The 19,209-nt window shown below is 38.6% G+C and overlaps 1 protein-coding gene across 2 annotated transcripts; it reads left to right on the top strand.

Moving 5' to 3' along the window:
• Nucleotides 1-1,986: 1,986 nt before the first annotated feature.
• On the top strand, nucleotides 1,987-18,566 carry SOST (sclerostin). Of its 2 annotated transcripts, none has more exons than XR_004406105.2 (3): nucleotides 1,987-6,323; nucleotides 9,209-9,866; nucleotides 18,536-18,566. XR_004406105.2 is itself a non-coding variant. In XM_042787343.1 (3 exons), exons 2-3 carry the CDS (start codon nucleotides 6,104-6,106, stop codon nucleotides 9,628-9,630), a joined length of 642 nt encoding a protein of 213 aa, XP_042643277.1. In that variant the 5' UTR covers nucleotides 1,987-2,683; nucleotides 3,463-6,103; the 3' UTR covers nucleotides 9,631-11,233. The 2 variants fall into 2 exon arrangements, 1 of the variants encoding a protein (XP_042643277.1); XM_042787343.1 differs by lacking the exon at nucleotides 18,536-18,566 and having other exon boundaries at nucleotides 1,987-2,683; nucleotides 3,463-6,323; nucleotides 9,209-11,233.
• The last annotated feature ends 643 nt before the right edge of the window (nucleotides 18,567-19,209 follow it).

Below are 19,209 nucleotides of genomic sequence, written 5' to 3'. Positions count from 1 at the left end.
TAGATTGTAAGAAGGCTAACAGTTGTCAGATTAAAACCAGGGTGGTTTATGAAAATTGAGCCTCTTTATTTTCTGGTCATGTTTTTGTATTTGTCGATATAAAAAAATACTGGCAAACCAAGACATAAGGAAATTAGTTCTTGTATTCAATATTTTCTTTTAATTCATAGGACACTGCTCACTTCTTGTGGTAACCACTTTAGTACTTTGGCCTGTTTATCTCAGTCTAACAACTGATTTAACAAACATTTTGTAATATGAGGGTGGAGAGGAATAAATAAGACAGTGCTATAAATTGATTTTAAAAATTGAGCTCTAAGTAGATCCTACTTCGAGTTGCTGAAAGATGACTCAGTAATGAAACCATTTCTAGCTCTGCTTTTAGAGTAGGCTAAAAATAGTTAGAATGTCAGGCCACTGCTCCATTATTGGCTCATACCCTTCCTCTGTTAGTCTTATCTTGCTGTATAAGTACAGTAATAGTGCAAATTACTCTGTCTATTTTAGCTGGCCAGACAGAGCTTGTATGCCTCTAATCCATAATGATATGCTGTATACTTCTAAAATTATTTTTCTGATTGTAAAAGGAAAGATAGTATAAAAACAGGAATGGGAGCTTTATTGCCATATAATACGAAAATGAGAAAGTATTTTTTATTCTGAAATGACTGCGTACCTGCGCTTGGCTGTGAGATGCTCCTGACGAGCGTGCTAATTGAAGAAGACATTTTTTAAAACAACTATTTGTTGCAAATATCATCAATACATTTTTGGAGTTGAAACCTCTTGTTTGTAGCTAAAATTGTGTGATCTGAATTTACATTAATATGTTTATCCTGAATAGCAGTGCGGTACTTTTTGGGTTGATAGCATTTTGGAGAAGGGATGGGGTCTCTGTAAAATACGCATCTATCATAGAACAAAGATATCTACCATGCCAAATCCAGCACAGTGAAAGAAGAAGCAATAGCTTGGGGTTTTTGTACTTAAGAGTTAGTGAAGTTGGAGAGGGGGGAAGAGTGGAGGCGAGAAGCTATTAGCATTTTATAGCAAGGAACAAACAAGAAAGTCCAGATAGATAAAATTATATACGTATAAACTAAATTCACCTTCTACTCATGCTGAACTAAGTCTTTCTCATCAGTTGCATAAGCACAGGAGATAAGTTTCTAACTGAAAATTAAGGTTAAAAGCAAAAATAAAGTTTTCTGAGTGCTTTCTTCATCCTTTGGTCCTGCAGCTGAGACTACAATGTTGACAAGTATTGTATCCAGCATGCTACTCTGAACCATAGGTATTGCCAGAGAATACTTCATGAAAGAATGCCATGATACCTCACTGCTGACAAGTGAGTATTTCATGAAGTTATTTCAAACTTAGATTTAACAGCATCCAAATGCAGGACTAGCAGCCATGATATATTGTAATTACATTTTTGGATGTTGATCCTGTGTTAGTACTGGACACGTTTTTCTCCTACAACATGACTATGCCAGGCTTACCTCTCTTGCTGATGTGAGAAATAATTAATCTTCATAAAAGGCTTTGAAGATGAAAAGCACTGTGTATAAGAACACCACATGCTCTCTGGGTTGAAAAACAAACTTGTGTCAAATACATCTTCCTCCTGCTCAGCAAAGGAGAGCAGCAGAAAAGGTATTTGCAGTGTTTGTTTTCATCATTTAAATGTTTTCATTCAGCTGTCTTCTCTTGTCCTGAACTAATTAGATCTCTGATGTTAGAATTAGAAGCAAGATTTTTTCCTTTCCTTTCTTTAAATCAGTTCTGTTAGTTTACTATAATGTTTTTAGCACAGAGGGAATGTAATCTCACTTAGTATAGCACAGAGATTTCTTATAAAATTACTTTCTGGGGTTGGCCAATGAGTAAAACTGAGAACAGGTCTGAGAGGTATCTTCTAAGGATTCGTTCATCAGAACTAGTGTCCTGTTAATTTCTTCTATTCTGCAAATAAGTCCTGGAAATCAACTAAGCGTTGGGTTGGGTTTCTTTCATTTTCATTCCAGTATGAAAATGGTCGCTGGCTAGCTGACTCACCAGATGGAGCTGTAGGCTTGTTATTCTGCACTAGATAGTCATCAATCCATCCCTGAACAATACTATTGTGTGAATTTCATGTGTTCTTATCTTATTACTGAAAAAGGCAAGCCACCAGAATGATTTTTCAGTGCATTTGCTGGTCTCTGGTGGGAGAATACTAACATTCCATTTATTCTTGTCTACTTGGAGATCACACTGTAGCATTCAGACTGATATATTCACAAGGTAGTATGTGACTCATGAAAATTCTTATGAGACAGAGAAAAGTTGCTTGGGCAAGGGTGGCTTAGCAGCGTCTTAGAAAAAGAACTGTTTGAGAAGCAAACGAGTTCGTCCTGAACGTGTCAGAAACTGAATTCCTGGGCAGTGTGTAAATTATGAGCCATTGTCTGCATAAGCTTGAGTTGCACATGTATATCTTAGGGCCCGAATAGCTAACAGAACACACCTTGGCCCAGGTATGGGCAGAGGGGAGTGCATAGTGAGCAACAGAAATCACAAGTGACAGAACTGATTGCAGAAACTCCTTTTAGGTGCATGCCTTCATAGTACAGCGTTGCAATGCAAGCACATCAGGACAGAAGTCTGAGTCCAGAAAGCAGCAGCAATGGATTCTGGCTAAGTATATGATGCCAATTTACTCCTTGCACCTGCTCCCCTAATATATCTGATTCCTTCTTAGCATGCCTAAGGGTGGTGTTTTCTTAGCTCAGAAAATAGCATCCCATTTCTGAATATAGAGGATCCAAACTCAGTTCCACCCTGGTGGGTGAGGGTTCATTCTGAAAGCACCTATACATCCTTTTTTTTTTTTTTTCCTGTGCTTCATTAACTGCAAAAATCAATTGTTTGTGGGGGCTGCAGCCCAGACCATGTCTGTTTTGTTACAGAAAATACTGTGAGCAGGCAAACAGCTACAGGATGTGAAGAATGTTTTTGTAGTTAAGGAATCTGAATGTCTATAGGATTTAGATTCTTTTCTTGCCTCTATTAGGCTGCTCTCCTAGCTTGTGGACATGAAGTTTTAAGCTGGAGGCTAAATGTAGTTTCTGATTTTTTCGTAGATTTTTTTGTATTCTTTCTCCCAGTGGGTAATACAGATAAATGTTAAGACAGTTAATGGAGAGGATTGTTTAAGTACTTAGAGAAGCTACATGAAGAAAAATGTTATGTTTTATGTGATGGTTCTTATAAACGTGGTTCATCTGTAGTAGTCCTACACTGACGACGGTGGCATTTAGATATATTCCCTAGGCAGACAGTACATGAAAAAAAATTAAGAGAAACAGAGCTTTGATAGATACATACAATTCTGAAGGTATTTAAATAGGGGAGTGACTAGGTAGCAACGGTTCAGTGATTACCGGTAGTTTTGTTCTGCTCTCCCATTCTGCTTTTCAGCTGTACTGCATTGTGCCACAAGCTGTGATCTCACTTTGGACAAAGTCACTATTGGTGAATACCATTACAGGGTGGTATTCCTATCAGACAAAAATAATACCACGTTAAAAATCTGTTTACTTCCTGCTCATCCTTCCTGACTTGTTCAGTTAAAAAAAAAAAAAAAAAAAAAAACAAACAAAAACACAACACCTAAAAAACCGAAACGAAACCCCACACCATTTTATTCCTTTGAGGGCCATTAGAAGATCACATCAATATTTTGAAAGAAAAGAAAAAATAGTTGTATTATAAGGCCCAAAAGCAGAGCTTGAGATCACTGTACACAATTTCAAGTATAACTTAATCATGGTAGTCTAGTCTGTTCTTTGAAGGAGGAAAAAAAAAACAACAACCCCCCAACCAAAATCTGCAAGGAAGGTGGTGCCACAGCTTTTCACACAGGTGTCTGTCCTTTCTTCAGAATCCTTTTTATTTGGTGGGTAATCATGTGATGCCCCTGTGAAGTTGTGTATCCCTTTCTGTTGAATAGATTTCACCTGCAACTCTACACCAAAAATAGACTTACTTATAAGTGAGAAAAACTATGCTTGGAAAAATGTTTGCAATGGATGTGTCTTTGGGTTTCCTGTATTTGTGAGACCAACATTAACTGCTTTAAGTAAAGGAGGCAGTTATTAATGAAAGTTAATAATCAGTGCTGATGATGATGATCGTGATGATAGGGAAAAGGGAATCAGCATATCTGAGGCAAATTATGTGACAACAGTGGGTGTTAAAGAATGCTATCCTCAGTGGCTGTGGAGAAAAAAAAAAAAAAAAAGTCTTGTAAAAAGAAAATAGCATGTTGTATCCCTCCATAAAAACACAGTCATTTCTGAGATGGTAGGATGCATAAGATGTGGGCTGGAGGAAAGGAGGAAGGGTAACAGACAGTAAAGGCACAGTTATATGCAACACAATGCATGATTGCTTTTAGAGATACTTTGGATGTTTGGAAAGGAGGGCTCTTCTGAGAATGCTAATCTATAATTTTGGGCAGAAAGAAAGGGTAGAAGAGAAAGCATGTCACTATATTTTAGATGTAGTTATTTTAGAAAAGGACCGCTGTACAGAGCAGGTATGCTAAAGCTCATCAGACTAAATACCACTAGTGCATCTGCTGTGTGTGTCTATGCGTAAGGCTGAAGAGGTGAATTGTCCTCAGGTCATCGCTGTTGTTTAAATCTAGTATTTATCATCAAGGTCACACCAAGGGAGAATACACCTCCACTTTAAACTTTGTGACACCTGTTTCCCATGCCAGGGAAATTTTCACAACGGAATGAAAGCCTTAGGTAATGAGTCTTACAGTAGTAGGGAAAAGTCTGACAGTCATTTTTGATTCTCTTCTACATGAAATAATTTCATGAAGTTGTATGCAACAAACATGGCAGTAACACACATAGGTGTCACTCCACCGCTTTAAGCAAACATTTTGCTTTCAGTAGCTGTGATGACCTCAATGTAGTATCTAACCTTACTGAAAGCTAAGATGCTTTCCAATTAGCCTGACATCATTTACAAATAACTTGGAAGTGTATGTGGTCTTGAGACAGAAATGCAACTATCACTACTATCATCTTATTTTTGCAAGGAAGAAGAATACCATAGATGAGATTTTAAAACATGACAGATGAATACATTTTAGGAATAAGTGCCCTAGACATAAGGTCATCAATTCTCTCTTTTTGTTGGCTGCATCATGAATGGAAATCAGCCTGGTCGTGTTCCTGTGTTTAAAATAAGCAAATGCCCTATATCCAACACTTGCGCATAATATCAGCAGAATTGATAGTATGCAATGATTTTAAAGCAAATGCAAATGCTTTTTCTTGATAAGTGGTAAAAATGTGAGAAAGAGCACATCAAAAAACATGATGTACAACATCCTAGATGTTTACCCTAACTAATATATGCCAAGTAGCCTATTTTTTAAGGAAAACTACACAAAATGACTTCTCATTTTGAAAAGAAGCTCTTTCCTGTTTCTTCTAGCACATTTGTGAAACAAAATGTAGAGATTCTTGGTTTGTAATGGAAAAAAAAAGCTACACCACCACCACCCCACCCCCCACCCCCAAACATTTGCCTGCAGAGACTGAACAGCCTCACTTCTGAGCTACAGTTTCTAGATTTGCTTACTTTATACTGGGGGCAGGGTGGGAGAAGAAGAACAACAGTAAAAATAAAAGCTGAAAAACCTTTGGAAAAGACAATAGCCAAAGATTCAAATATGGAGATAGAAGCAGGTTTTAATTATACCGTTGTTAGAAAAAACTGCAGAAAGACTTGTTAAGTTGCAATTCATCCTAGTCTTGTCAATCACCATTGTTGTCAGGCTCAAAAATGAAGCACATATGACAAGTTTACAAGTTTTTACATAGAAGTTGTAGAATATTGTCACTAACCCACCCCCACACACCCATTTTATTTCACACTGACAAAAGCTGAGATGAATGAGTTGTCATCTGGCCCTTCCCACTTTGTATAGTCATTGGCTGGCTTGGTTCTAAAAAGGATTTTAAAAAGGGGAATAATGTGCCTTTGCCTGGGATCAAGACTGTCAGGGTGCTGAAAAGCTAATCTGTGAGCTGCCACCATGCAGATCTCCTGGGCCGTGTGCTCTGTCTGTGTCTTAATACAAATTGGATTTCAATCTGTGGAAGGGTGGCAAATGTTTAAAAATGATGCTACAGAAATAATTCCTGAGATCACTGAAAATACAGAAACACCGATGGAGCAGACTTTCAGTAACAACAACACAATGAACCAGGCAAAGCATGGAGGAAGACACATACAACAAGCTCCAGACCCTAACGGTAAGAAAAAATATCATTATTACTGGTTTGGAACCTAACAGACAGTTTATAAAATAATACTTGCTATTATATATGTTTATTTATTAAAGCCTTTAAGTGTGGCCCTAATGCTGTAAGTGACAGGGGATTACATCTACTGTTGAAGTGGTATCAATGTAAACATTAGAAGGAATATACCAGAGTTTCCTGATGAAAAATGCGGTCTATCTACTGAGCAATCCTTAGGTAGTACAATATGCATTCCTATTCTGCCCAGCTGCTCTCTGCAGACACAACTCCATAAAACCTGTCGAAGATATTACTTAAATTTCTCTGTTTTGTGCTTGCAAGCACTGTGAGGAAATATCACAAGTCATTTTTCTCTCTGATGTTAGGATAGGGAAATGGGTTGACAGTGGAGATAACAATATACGCTCTTGATATTTAGAAATAGTCACGCTCGTAATGTCCAAGATCACATGGCACAAACGGCACGTGGAGGTTGCATTCCGCTAGATGAGAGAAGTGTACCGTTCACTGTCCTTTGCCAACAGCCAGATTTTCAGCCAGATTCCAGCAGACAAAAAAGTTGTTATGAACAGTTAGAGCACTCCCAAGGGGAATTCACACCCAAATGAATTGGAGGGGACTTTATTTTGCAGAGGTGTGCCATCTTGGAATCAGTTTGGCTACTTTAACAGCACTGACATATTTCATACTATGTTGTCACTGCATTTGGCCGAATGTCTAGCATTAGCAATGATGCAAAACACAAGCTTTGTGAGGAGAGGTGGAAGATGAGAGCTTAGCACTGAACGGAGAAAGGTAGGTTTAAAGAAGTGTTCTACTGGCAAATAGGGTGAACTGGGTCCTCCAGACTGACACATTTGGATACCAAATGCACATAGCAACAAGTAAAACTTACTTTTTCCACCACTGTGCACTGCAAATCTAAGCTAGCCTTCTTTTTCTGGGGACAACTGGAAGGGAATTGTGTTTTTCTGCTGCAGCTGTCAGTTAGGGTGTTTAAAACCATAGTGTTAGTAATATTTTAAAAGAAAAAAGAATAAAGTAATATTTTTGAGACTCTGACTTTATAAGGGTCTTTAATCCCCAAAAGGGGAAGCACTCTGCTTCTCACAGGTAGCCCCACTAACTACCAGGTCAAGGCAGATTGGTTTTGTTGTTACATCTGAATACCCTCGTTTTTTAGCCTCTTACTACTCTGACATCAACTGGGAGGGAATCCGTCCCACAGATATGTGCATATTTTTTTGAAGTGGAAAGGACATTTGCTTAAGAGAGTGGAGGAGACTGGGCAGTTATTCAAGATATGCGATGGTCTTGCATACTTATTTTAACATCTTTATCACAAGGAATCAAAATGATGATCCAAAGTGGTGAGACCTTCCCAGGACAGATGATGTTGCACCAGACCATGAATAATTTTGCAGTATATAGAACCTGCACACATACAGGACAGGACATATATGCACAGAAAATAAACCTATGTAGCTGAGGCAAATGCCCATATATTTATGTGTATCTACCTATGTGCTATGGTGATACAATACACCTAATTCAGAGCATTATTTTTCACATAGACAGACATAGTTTTCTTAAATGCTTAGGGAACTTGGGAGGATTAGACTAAGTGCACACATTGTTCAGTTGTCAGAATTTTTGTCACAGCATTATGAAAAGACTCATTTCATTAATGCAGTCCTTAAAACTTTCAAAAAATTAAATCTTGCTAGCTTTACTTTGATAAAAATAAACATGAGCCCTAAAAATCATGTTTCTGTACTTCATAGGAAAAACAAAAATTAAAATGTCTGTACAAATGTTGTTATATCACTAATGACTCAGGGTCAGAATTCTCTTTTGATGTATTAAGGAGGTAACCACCTTGTGCACAGCAAGGAGAATGGGCCTAACAGACACAGCCTTCTATTTGTAAGCTGACCTTTGAGGATTTCCACCACAAGTAGCATTCCTGTATTGAAACTATCCTTTTGACTAGGAGAAGAACATTAACACGTGTTTATCTAGGTGAAGTTCTTTGATAAACACCTTCAAAAAATCAAATTCTCTGTCTTCCAAACATGTCAGTCAGCCAAGCATATCATGTGGCAAAAGAGATGCTTTTGGAAAAAGTCTGTTCCTACAATTGGAAAGTTTTTCTAAACCTTTAATGCTAAAAAATCTTGTATTTCCTAATGTTTCATTTGCCTATAACTATCGATTGAAAAAAAGGGTTGAAGAAAACACTGTAAGGGTCCTAATCATCCAGAAGATGCCTCTATCTGTCTGAAGGAAATTATGTGGGACATGTGGGATGTTCAGAGAGAGCAGCAAACTTGGAAAACCTAATGCCTGAAGAGTGGGAATTCCTTAGCACTGTTGTTACCTGCTATTTCCCTAATGTGGAAGACATTGTACTAGTTGAATATCACTTAAGACACACCTTCTTTGCTGCAAAAGAATTTAAATATGGAGCCAACCTCTTGAGTTAAACTAGAGCAACGGGGGAAGTTTTAGCCCACAGGTAGATGAAGTCAGGGGAATCCCATCAAAATTTCCCATGAAGTAACTGCTGCTGCTGGGGTTACACTTCAGAAGGTCCACTGCCCACCTGCACAAGCCTGACATGGAATTTACCTAGTGGCAAGAGAAGGATTTTATTCATCAATTTGTACATTGTTATTCAAGGGTGTCATAACTAGAGTAGCCAAATATATTCAGAAGCTGCATGACTGAGTCTTTGGAGATACTCTTCACAAAATCTGCCATTCAAGCTGTCCAGCTTGTATCTAATTCAGAGCTAGAGATCTGCTACAGAAACAAAAAGGTGCTTTCTCAGGGATGGGGAAGAAAATAATAATTGATGTGTTTTTTGTTTGCAGATGCTTCCGACTTCAGCTGCAGAGAAATGCGAACAACCCGCTATGTCACTGAGGGGCCTTGCCGCAGCATCAAACCTGTCAAGGAACTGGTCTGCTCTGGTCAGTGTGTCCCCTCACACCTCCTTCCCAACTCTATTGGTAGAGGGAAGTGGTGGCGTCAGAACGCCCTGGATTATCGCTGCATTCCTGCTCACACTCGCCCGCAGCGCATCCAGATGGCTTGTCCAGAGGGAGAGACTCGGACTTACAAATTCCGAGCCGTCACATCCTGCAAATGCAAGCGCTACACTCGCTACCACAACCAGTCTGAGCTGAAGGACTTTGGAAAGGAAATTGTCAGGCCTCAGAAGAACAAGAAGCCCCGTCTCTCCAGAGCCAGGAGCAGCAAGTCTAACCAGCATGAGTTAGAAAATGCATATTAGAAGGTGGCCATGAGTGGTACAGCCTAGCAGCTCTGGATATTTTACAAAACATCAAATGACACTCACAGGCCACAGCATGACGTTCTGACAGCAGTGGGTTCAAATTCCTTCTGCTAAACTGGGTCAAAGGCTCACATAATCAAAAATCTATCAGATTATAGCAGTTATGGTCTGATAAGAGAATGAGATAAACCAAGCTGGAAGTAGCAACACCTAAATTCAGTCTGAGAGGAGAGGTACGTGAGGTCGTGTGACTTGTACAAGTAGGAAGACAGAGGAAAGTGAAGCTGTTACGGTGACAATCACACTTTGTTAGAAGTCATTCTACTCACTTTATGTGGAAAGAACATTAAGATCCCTTTCCCATTTTTGTAAGTGCCATGATGCAGGACAAGCATGCAATTAGGGAAGCGGCAGGAGAGTTGCCACTCTCTGAATGAGTTGTAGAAAGTTAGTGATAGCAAGCATTTCAAGTTATGGTGACCGAAGTAAAATTGTTGAGAAATTAACACCCTGTCAGATGTCCTCATGCCCTAGTTGTTTCCTCTAAAACATAAAAATCAAAATATGATTCTTATGTTCTCAAAACAAAAATTTGACAAATCTATTTCATACTTTTAATGAAAAAACTGTAGGATCAACAGGTTCAAAACTGAGATTTGACAACTAAAACCATGTTTGTTTTAGGGACAGTGATTTGTTTTAGAAACAATTAAACAAATTCTACTAAGTGGAACAGATTTATGAAATGGATGCTCCTCTCAAACCAGATAACCTCACTGATGTTTATCCTGCAAACAGCGAACAATGTGCATATTTTAACATAAAAGATGCTGATTATTCCTTATTTCGTAGAACAAAATTGACTTTAGTATCATCCTAGTTATCTGAATTTACATTTTCTATTCAGTAGAGTTTGGATTATCTGGCCACATACTTCATAGCACTAAGACTGTGCAAGCCATGTTCTGGGAGTAAGGTGCTGGTTCTGCATTGAAAATGAGCCTCTGCTAATTTTAAAGTCATTAATTCTTCTATAAAAGTCTTTGGTATGTGCAACTTTGGTAAGTCTTTATTTTGACAGCAACTTTCCTTAGTTTCTAAACATTCAGACTAATGTTTGTATTTTTACACTAAAGAGTATTATTAGATGGTGAATCATCACATGCTGTATATACCCTGTAGAAGTGCTAAGCCTAGTGTCAGATGAGCACAGTTTGGGATAAAGACAGTTCCTCACTGTTCTTATTTTTAATGTAGAATTTATGCTGAAATCATATAAGCTATGGAAATTTGTGATGTTGATAGATTTTGCAATTATTTTATATGGGACCGGAACCTAGAGAGAAAAGGTATTGTTTCAGCGAGAGAATTACATATTTATTTTTTTCTCAGAAATTATTTATGCAATGTTTTTCCTTGTAGAGTATGAGAAGTAATACTGCTTTAAAAATTTTAGTCTGTTATTTTTAATTTTAAATACATTGTTAATAAAGTAGAAACAATGATTAATTATAGGAAGACTCATTGATTTTCAGCTGTAGTATAAAGCTGATTTGCTGCAAAGCCATTGAATTACAAAACAGTCAGGGTGTTGACTCCAATTTGTGGTAGAGAGTGTCAGGGTCCTAAATTCTCTGTCAATGACCCACACATCTCTAAAGAAACTCCATCCGGGAACTTCTTGCTCCTATGCACGATGTTTCTCACAGAAAAAGTCTTCCTGGGCAAATGTGAAGCTCAGAACTACTTCGATATTCTCATTTCTACTTCCAGTGAAAAGCTATTCCACGGTCTCACTGACATATAAAGTTACTGGAATACTGTTTTTAAAATGTTGACTGCGATAAGCCAGTGAAAGAGGCTCACTCCACTTTATCTGCGACTTCACGCTGGATTCCAGGCAGTTCAGAAGTATAGGGCCTGCTGCAGGTGAACCAGTAATACCTTTCTCCAAAGCGTTTCAACTTAAAGACATCCTCTTCCAAAACAACACCCAGTCCTCCCACACAGTTCTCTTCTACCAAAAGTGCAAAAGTTTCCTGCTGTTAAACTGCCATTCAGAATCTTGCAGCTTTCTGATTTACAATGTAATGATTGGTTCTTTGTATGTTATAAAAGCTTCCAAAAGAATACCAAGGGACAGGGGGTCCTGAGGCACTTACACTACTGTATGTCCTCTCAACGCCCATCCTGTTTATAGTTGCTTCTCACTGGTTTCTTACCACAGGTTAAAAGTGGGTTAGATGAGCAGTCTGCAGATACACTTAATCTTCTGTAATCTTACTCCTGAAACAGTCCTCTCCAACCACCTCTTTTGCAATTTACGTGATCAGGAGAGGAATGGGAAATAGCAGTGTTCTGCAACAGCTAGAAAAATCAAAATGTGGGATGTTTTACAGTGGTAGACTACTACATTCCCCTGCTCCCCCATCCTCACACCCCATACGGTCTCTTTTCAAACAGAGCATTTGGGTGTGAGTTGTGGGGTTTTTCACACTATATTTAAAAAAAAAAAAAAAAAAAAAAAGTCTAATAAAGGTGTACGTGATTTTAGTTTCACAGTAGTACATATTACTTACAGCGATTTGTAGGGCTCTAGAACAAGACAGAAATTTAGAGAGCGACTTACTGCTGTAATAATCTACATCAGTGTTTGCTGAAAGCATTATTTATGACTCAAGGGACATGCTGTACAGAGGAGATGCCATCTCTAACTGGGGGTTTAGAGAACGAGTGCCTGCAGGAAATTTCAATTTGCCTTTCACACCAAATCGATAAGCTTCCAGTTCTTTCCAAAGAAAAACACTTGATTCGGTACACAGAGGCAATAATTAAGAGGAATAATAAGAGGAAAACAGAATGACTTTATAGATTGCCCTTACATCAGTGAAACATTACTGGACACAAGACATATATGGGACAGGTTCTTTCAGAGTAACAAATACTCCAAAGGGGCTTCATAATGGCCAGGGACCTGCTGTGTGCTCCTTTTACAGAAGCATTAGTTTTTCTTCAGGGCTATAAACTATTCGTGCAAGAATGAATGTCTTCATTGTAATTTTTGCAATAAATAGCACAATGGTACATAATTTAGGTGCTACTGAACTATAAGTAGTAACAGGTCACTGAATTTACCTTCACTTGGCTGGAGTCAGCTGCCTGTTAGCAACTGAACAACTGTCATAATGGGTAGTCCACAGAAAAACACTTAAGTTGCTTTTTTCAGACAGGATTCATGATTTCTCCAAATCACCTTTGAACATTCATTGTCCCCCATTCTTATTTCCACCTTGTGTAGACAATAAACCATGGTGCATTCTCTACAATATACTCACAAAAAATAGTTAGTATGCCTACTTTTTTTTTTTTTTTTTTTTTTTTTTCCTGATAAAAATGCAATTCTGCTATTACTCAGTGAAAGAAAAACTTACAGGCAGCACAAACAGCCTGCTGGTATCCACAAGGTCTCAAAGATTTTACGTGAGGTTCAACTTTTTAATTATAAATTAAACAATACAGAACATAACTTCAACCAGGGAGGCCCTAGGCCCAGAAAACACATGATATGTGTGTTCTGCAAATGTGGTTGAGAAAATCAGCATTGTGAAATACGGAAAGAATAAACATGTATTTTTTTAGCCATATGACATCAACTTATAATTAGCTTGTTTCACTCAAATTAGTGCAGTATATGGGCACACAGAACAAACTTTTCTATAGTAAACAGGCTCAAAAGCCTTAAATTAACATAGAACATATTTATATGTAGCTTGAGATTGGATTGAACATAATGTGCAGCTCTAAGCTGAAATTTGAATAAACTGAAACTTGATAGTCAAGTAATGGAAGTCCACCTTTAAAATAACACACAGTTTAAAATAAAGTCAGTACAAGTTGCAGAACTTGCAACAAACACAGCTGATGTTATTCAGTTATACAAAACAATGCAACTGCTCCCCTTACAGTCCTAGAGCCATCAAAGGACAATTCTGCACAATTTTTTTCCAGTTATATACAAAGGGATCGACATTTCTCTTCTGTTCCCAGAATTGTGGGAACAGTTTTTACACTGAACGTCGAAGAGTTGTAACGTCAAGCTGCAGTGTTTCATGGACAAGACTCATGATGCCTTCTTGTCTTTTCATTGAATTAGGAATATGGTGCATTTCTGTAATTTTTGATGCCAAAATTAATTTTATTCTCATTAGAGTATAATAAACATACTGTGCCTGAAGCCCAAAGGGAAGGAAGTAATGCTGATTCTTCTGTCTCCATTAACCATTCCTGACACTGTATCATAAACTTGTTATTTATTTAAATCCTAAAGGCTCTCATTGCTGTTTTAGGAGGACAAGATATTCTTGTGAAAAGAGGATAATAAAACTAATCAGTAAAACCTGAATAGAGGTAAAACTCATCAGCACAAGCCCTGCTAATTCTGAAATAAAAGTATAAGGAACACAGAGACAATCTTTAAACCATTATCTGACCTCTACCACATCACAATGTATGGCTAAATTGAATACTTCCAGGGAGGGGACATCCACCACTTTTCTGGGCAACCTGTTCCAGTGCCTCACTATCCTCACAGTAAAGAATTTCTTCCTTACATCTAATCTAAATCTCCCCTCTTTCAGTTTAAAACCGTTCCCTCTTGTCCTACACCCACCCCCTGATCCAGAGTCGTCCCCCCCCTCTCCTGTCCCCCCTTTAAGCCCTGGGAGGCTGCTCTCAGGGTCCCCCCGGAGCCTTCTCTTCTCCAGGCTGAACCCCCCCAAGTCTCTCAGCTCGGCCCCCCAGGGGAGCTGCTCCAGCCCCCCCAGCATCTTCGTGGCCTCCTCTGGCCCCACTCGAGCAGCTCCGTGTCCTTGTGCTGTTGGGGGCCCCCGAGCTGGCCCCGGCACTGCAGGGGGGTCCCCCCAGAGCGGAGCGGAGGGGGACAATCCCCTCCCTGGCCCTGCTGGCCACGCTTCTCTTGATGCAGCCCAGGGTACGGTTGGCTTTCTGGGCTGCGAGGGCACATTGCTGACTCATATTCAGTTTTTCATCCACTAATACCCCCAAATCCTTCTCTGCAGGGCCACTCACAATCCACTCATTGCCCAGCCTGTACCCATGTTTGCGATTGCCTCAGCCCAGGTGCAGGACCTTGCACTTGGCCTTGTTGAACTTCATTAAGTTCACACAGGCTTTTGTCTCTAGTCTGTCAAGGTCCCTCTGGATGGCATCTCTTCCCTCTAGAGTATCAACCGCACCACTCAGCTTGGTGTCAGTTTGAACACTTTAGTATGTAAAGCTGCAATCCATCCCAGTCCTGCGTCTGCCTGATGCCACCAGGGGCTGACTGGTTTACGCTGATGCCATGAACACCCATTTTAGCCATCCCATGTGAGGCAGTGTGCGATGTGAATCACTTTTTTGACACATACTGGCTACTCAGATCCTAACTGTTATAGGGCGGGGTTGTTATGACACTTTGGCACTAGAATTTAAGATTGAAATTGTCCCTTTCTTAAGAGATTGTACAACACCAGGATGTGGAAACATTGGTCTGGGCTTGGTGTCCATAAGGGTAACGGGTAATACCATCATTTTAATCTCAAATGGAAGCAGCCCCAGCTCCTTGACTGAGTTACAGATCCAAAGTCACGCATGTCCCTACTGAAGACTCACACATCAGGCTGTTTGTAGTACTAACTTTCAGACTCAAGCTTTCTTGTTCATGGCTTTCCAGGCAATTTAAATATACTCTCAAACCAAGGAGTAAAAGTGTATTTATTTTGTGGTTATCAAGCCCCTAAATTAAACAGACATCTTTATCACTTTGCCAACAATGTAATGCTTGTGGCATGAGGTTATTTCAATGTCTTAAGAAAACAGCTCAGCTCTGGCTATATAAATAAGTGATGTCATTCTTCATTCAGGCTATGAGATTCTTTGGTGTAAAAGCTTCCCTTACGAGAGGCCTTGGGACATAGTGGCTCCTCTGAGACTATTTACAACTGTCAGATTCTCTAATCTCATTTTCCTTCCTTCCTCCTGTCTATTTCCTTCCCTTTCACTATAAAATGGCCAGTATTTAACTCTAATGCTTCCAGTCTGCACAACATGCTTTTAGAATTGGATGGTTGGTGTTTAGTTGTTTGGTTTGGGTTTTTTTTTATAGCCAGAAATAAGACTTAATTTAAGGTAATTACTCTCCGATTTGGAGGGTTTTGCTATTTGCAGGGCCTTATTTTTTATTCTTGTCAAATTAGCAGGAGAAGTTAGTTTTAAAAGTGATAGTTTTCTTCTAAAATTGTTCTTCAGATTAAGGGTGGTGCTCAGAAACAGAAACTTCTAATTCATGATGAATTTCTGTGTGTCGAAAAACAAAAGTAGTGCTATCAGGAAATCATTACTGAGGGGAGAGAGAGGACAAACAATTGCATAGACTTCTAATGAACTGAGAAAATGCATGTGAAATTTCAGCCTGCTCATCAATTAATACGGGTCTCTGAATAAATTAATCTTCAAATAGGATGTGTCTGGGGTCCTCCTAGGAGCCGGAAATAGGCCCAGTCATTTTAGAAGATACATTTGTCTAGATTTAGTTTTGCCAGTAACAGCTCTACTGTAGCATCTAGAGCTAACAAACAATCAGAAGGATTACTCTTTGGATTTGCACTCGCAACTAGAATAGAACAATAGTACTTTGTGGAGTGAAGAGTGTTAATAAATGTAAGAGTTCAGTGGAGCATTGTTCGGTAGCAGGAATTAGTGAATAGGACGTACTTACTGGGAAAACTAGCATAATTTCAGAATTAAAGCATTGCATCCTGAAACATGTCCTTTTCTTCTCGTTGGAAATGCTGTCTGTCTAGAATTTAAGGATTTTAGCTAGTTCTTCATTATTTTGAGATGCTTGGAACGTCAAAGCGGCCATCAGATGTGCATGCAAACTGATGTGCAGCAGAGTCTGAACAGTCTACATATGAGCAATAAACTCATTCCATGTTTAATTTACTTTTAAGCTACACAGCTCTCAAATACACAGTTCTGCCTCAGTCAGCAGTACCATCACCCTGTATTTACTGAAATACACAACTATTATTTTGAAATATGTTACAAATAGATGTTATACCCAAAGGCTTTGAATTTACTGTATTTCTCTGCGAACAGTGAAAATATAACTTTTAATATACATGGAATGTTCTGCTGTTTAGAAGGCAAATAGAAGGCCCAAGAGCAGTGGAAATGACACGTGCCTACAGGCATTCATGTAAAACCCCCTAACTTACTATAGAAAGTTTACGGGTGGTCTTTAGGGCAATGGCAGGTATACTAAAAACATATTTGGAGCTGGCTGTTCAATGGGACCTCACACACAAGTCTGATGAGAAGCTGGTCCAGGAAACTTTTTTTTTTAAAAAAAAAAAAACAAAAAAACAAAAAACAAACATAACTAAGAAGAAAATCATATCCAAGAGAAAACCACAACCAATATGGGCTTTGGTGGAGCTGTACTGATGTTTGACATCTGGATCCTAAGACAGTATTTAAAGGACAGTCACCCAGATTACATTTATGCAGTTTAAAAAAGTTCTTTCTACTTATGAAAGGCCAAAAAAGCTGCACTAATTAGCAAAAAGAAGCACATGTAACAGTAAATAATGGAAGGATTCTTCACATCTGCAGCACCTGACACCTTAAAATGAGTTAACATTCAAGTAATTCTCTTAACAGAAAAAAAAAGTTTCAGAGAATCTCTTGAGACATGGGCTGTGAACACCTAGACTCTGGGGATTACTTCTAAGGCAGGCTAGTCTGGAAACTGAGAAAAATGACCCTATAATCAAATATGTTCACTATGCAGGAGAGTACACCTCCACTGAAAATTTCCAGGTTTCTGTAAATTTTAAAAGCTTGAAAAGGCTTTCTTCTGATTACTTAGGTACTAAAAAAAAATCTCAAATATAATTATGACACGTTGCCAATTAAAATTAGAAAATCTTGCAAAATGCTTCATCTGTGAGGAACTCTTTGGACCATTATTCCATAGTTGCCAAAGAGAAGCCTTTCCTATTATAGCTATGTCTAAACTTCCCCATGCTAGCTTACATTGTCACCCCCTTCATACCAGAAATACAGTGGGGAGTCACATTTTAAATTCAGTGTTCTCAAAAATCTGTTGTACTCTCAGAACCCTTTCTACTCACACTGTTCTTTCTAGTTCATAGAATGGACCTCTGTGCAGTTCACAGGACGTGTAGATTAAGCAAGCCGATGTTCTTAAGACAAGAGCTGTCTGTTAGACTCAGCTGTATGTCTGCATGTTGCAGTCCCGCGGAGGTAGCTTTCTCAATGCCAGTGAATGGAGAATTAGTGGTGGTTTGCAGTATCAAGCATCAACCATTTTAGTCTGGTTACATACATAGGCACGAGTTACATCTCTTAAGAGCTAAAACTGAGAATTCTCAGTAACGTTTAATCTCTCAAAAATAATTTTGACACACATAGCAAGTAAGAATATTTGGATTTAATGCTTAAGCTTAATAACCTCTCAGAATATGAATAAACAAGGATTAACTTGTCAGTTGGTTTAAGCTGAGCTTTCTCCTTTGACCTCATTTCTATTACATATTTTGTAAGCAGTAGAGGACAAGGCCAAGTACATGGTTTACCTTAAAACACCCACACGCGTCCTTTTGGACATGATTGGTAGTAAATCAGCACGTAGCAGTGTTATTTCAAAATATTTTTACTCAGATGTGATATTAAACTCTACGCAGGTACCAGGTAGGATGATACTTTAATTATTATATTAACAAATATAGCATTCTTCCTTACCATATTCAGTATTTTACGTTTTAATTTTCAGCATAGACATTGTCTAACAAATTTTTTCTGATTGTAACTGCAGGAAGAAAATTATAGGATGCTCTTTTGCCCATGGTTAAGAATCACAGAGAATGTGAGAATATTAAAGGGTATATCTGCTGATAAAATGGGTCTGTGATTTCTAACTGGGGGGGGATGTGGGTGGGTGGAGTTTGAACTTGCTGGCCTGATTGATTTGACAGTTTCTAAAGGGAAGAAGAAAAAGTACCTGGTCATGCTTTGGTTGAGAAGCTGAGCAATCTCTTACTGCCTTACAGGACTGCACTGAATAAATTAATTTTGAATACTAAATAATACAGCAGTGGGATTTAACCTGATGTTAAAAAAAAAGAGTCCCCTAAGTATGGTATTACTAAATATTCTTTTTCATACTGTCACACACATCGATACGTCGCCACTGTTAAAAGTTAAATGTAATTCTAGTCAGGTAGACAAAATTGAGAGGTCTAAAACCAGCTGGAACATTTAAAGTAGCTCTAGTCATGGAGGTCACAGCACTTATCTGTTATAAATAGCAGATATTTAAAGCAGTCCCTTCTCAGTAGATAAATTATACTAAATGCAAAACATAGTAAAATACAGTCGACAGGTACATCGTAAAATCTTTCAGGCTGAAAGCTCTTCATGTATGAGACTAAAAAATCCCATCCCAGTGAAGGCAGTTAGGGCTGGACAGTATAAACATAAAATAATAAC

This window comes from Tyto alba, unplaced genomic scaffold, assembly GCF_018691265.1.
Source record: "Tyto alba isolate M040663 unplaced genomic scaffold, T.alba_DEE_v4.0 Super-Scaffold_12, whole genome shotgun sequence".
In the NCBI taxonomy this organism is placed as follows: domain Eukaryota; kingdom Metazoa; phylum Chordata; class Aves; order Strigiformes; family Tytonidae; genus Tyto; species Tyto alba.
The sequence above is the reverse complement of the archived record's forward strand: the minus strand, read 5'-3'. Positions and strand labels throughout refer to the sequence as shown.

What these genes read in the sequence shown, in the direction of transcription:
- SOST (XM_042787343.1), top strand. Translation starts at nt 6,104, where the DNA reads ATGCAGATCTCCTGGGCCGTGTGCTCTGTCTGTGTCTTAATACAAATT. An exon ending in ACAAGCTCCAGACCCTAACG is followed by an intron (nt 6,324 to 9,208) that starts GTAAGAAAAAAT and finishes TTTTGTTTGCAG; the next exon opens with ATGCTTCCGACTTCAGCTGC.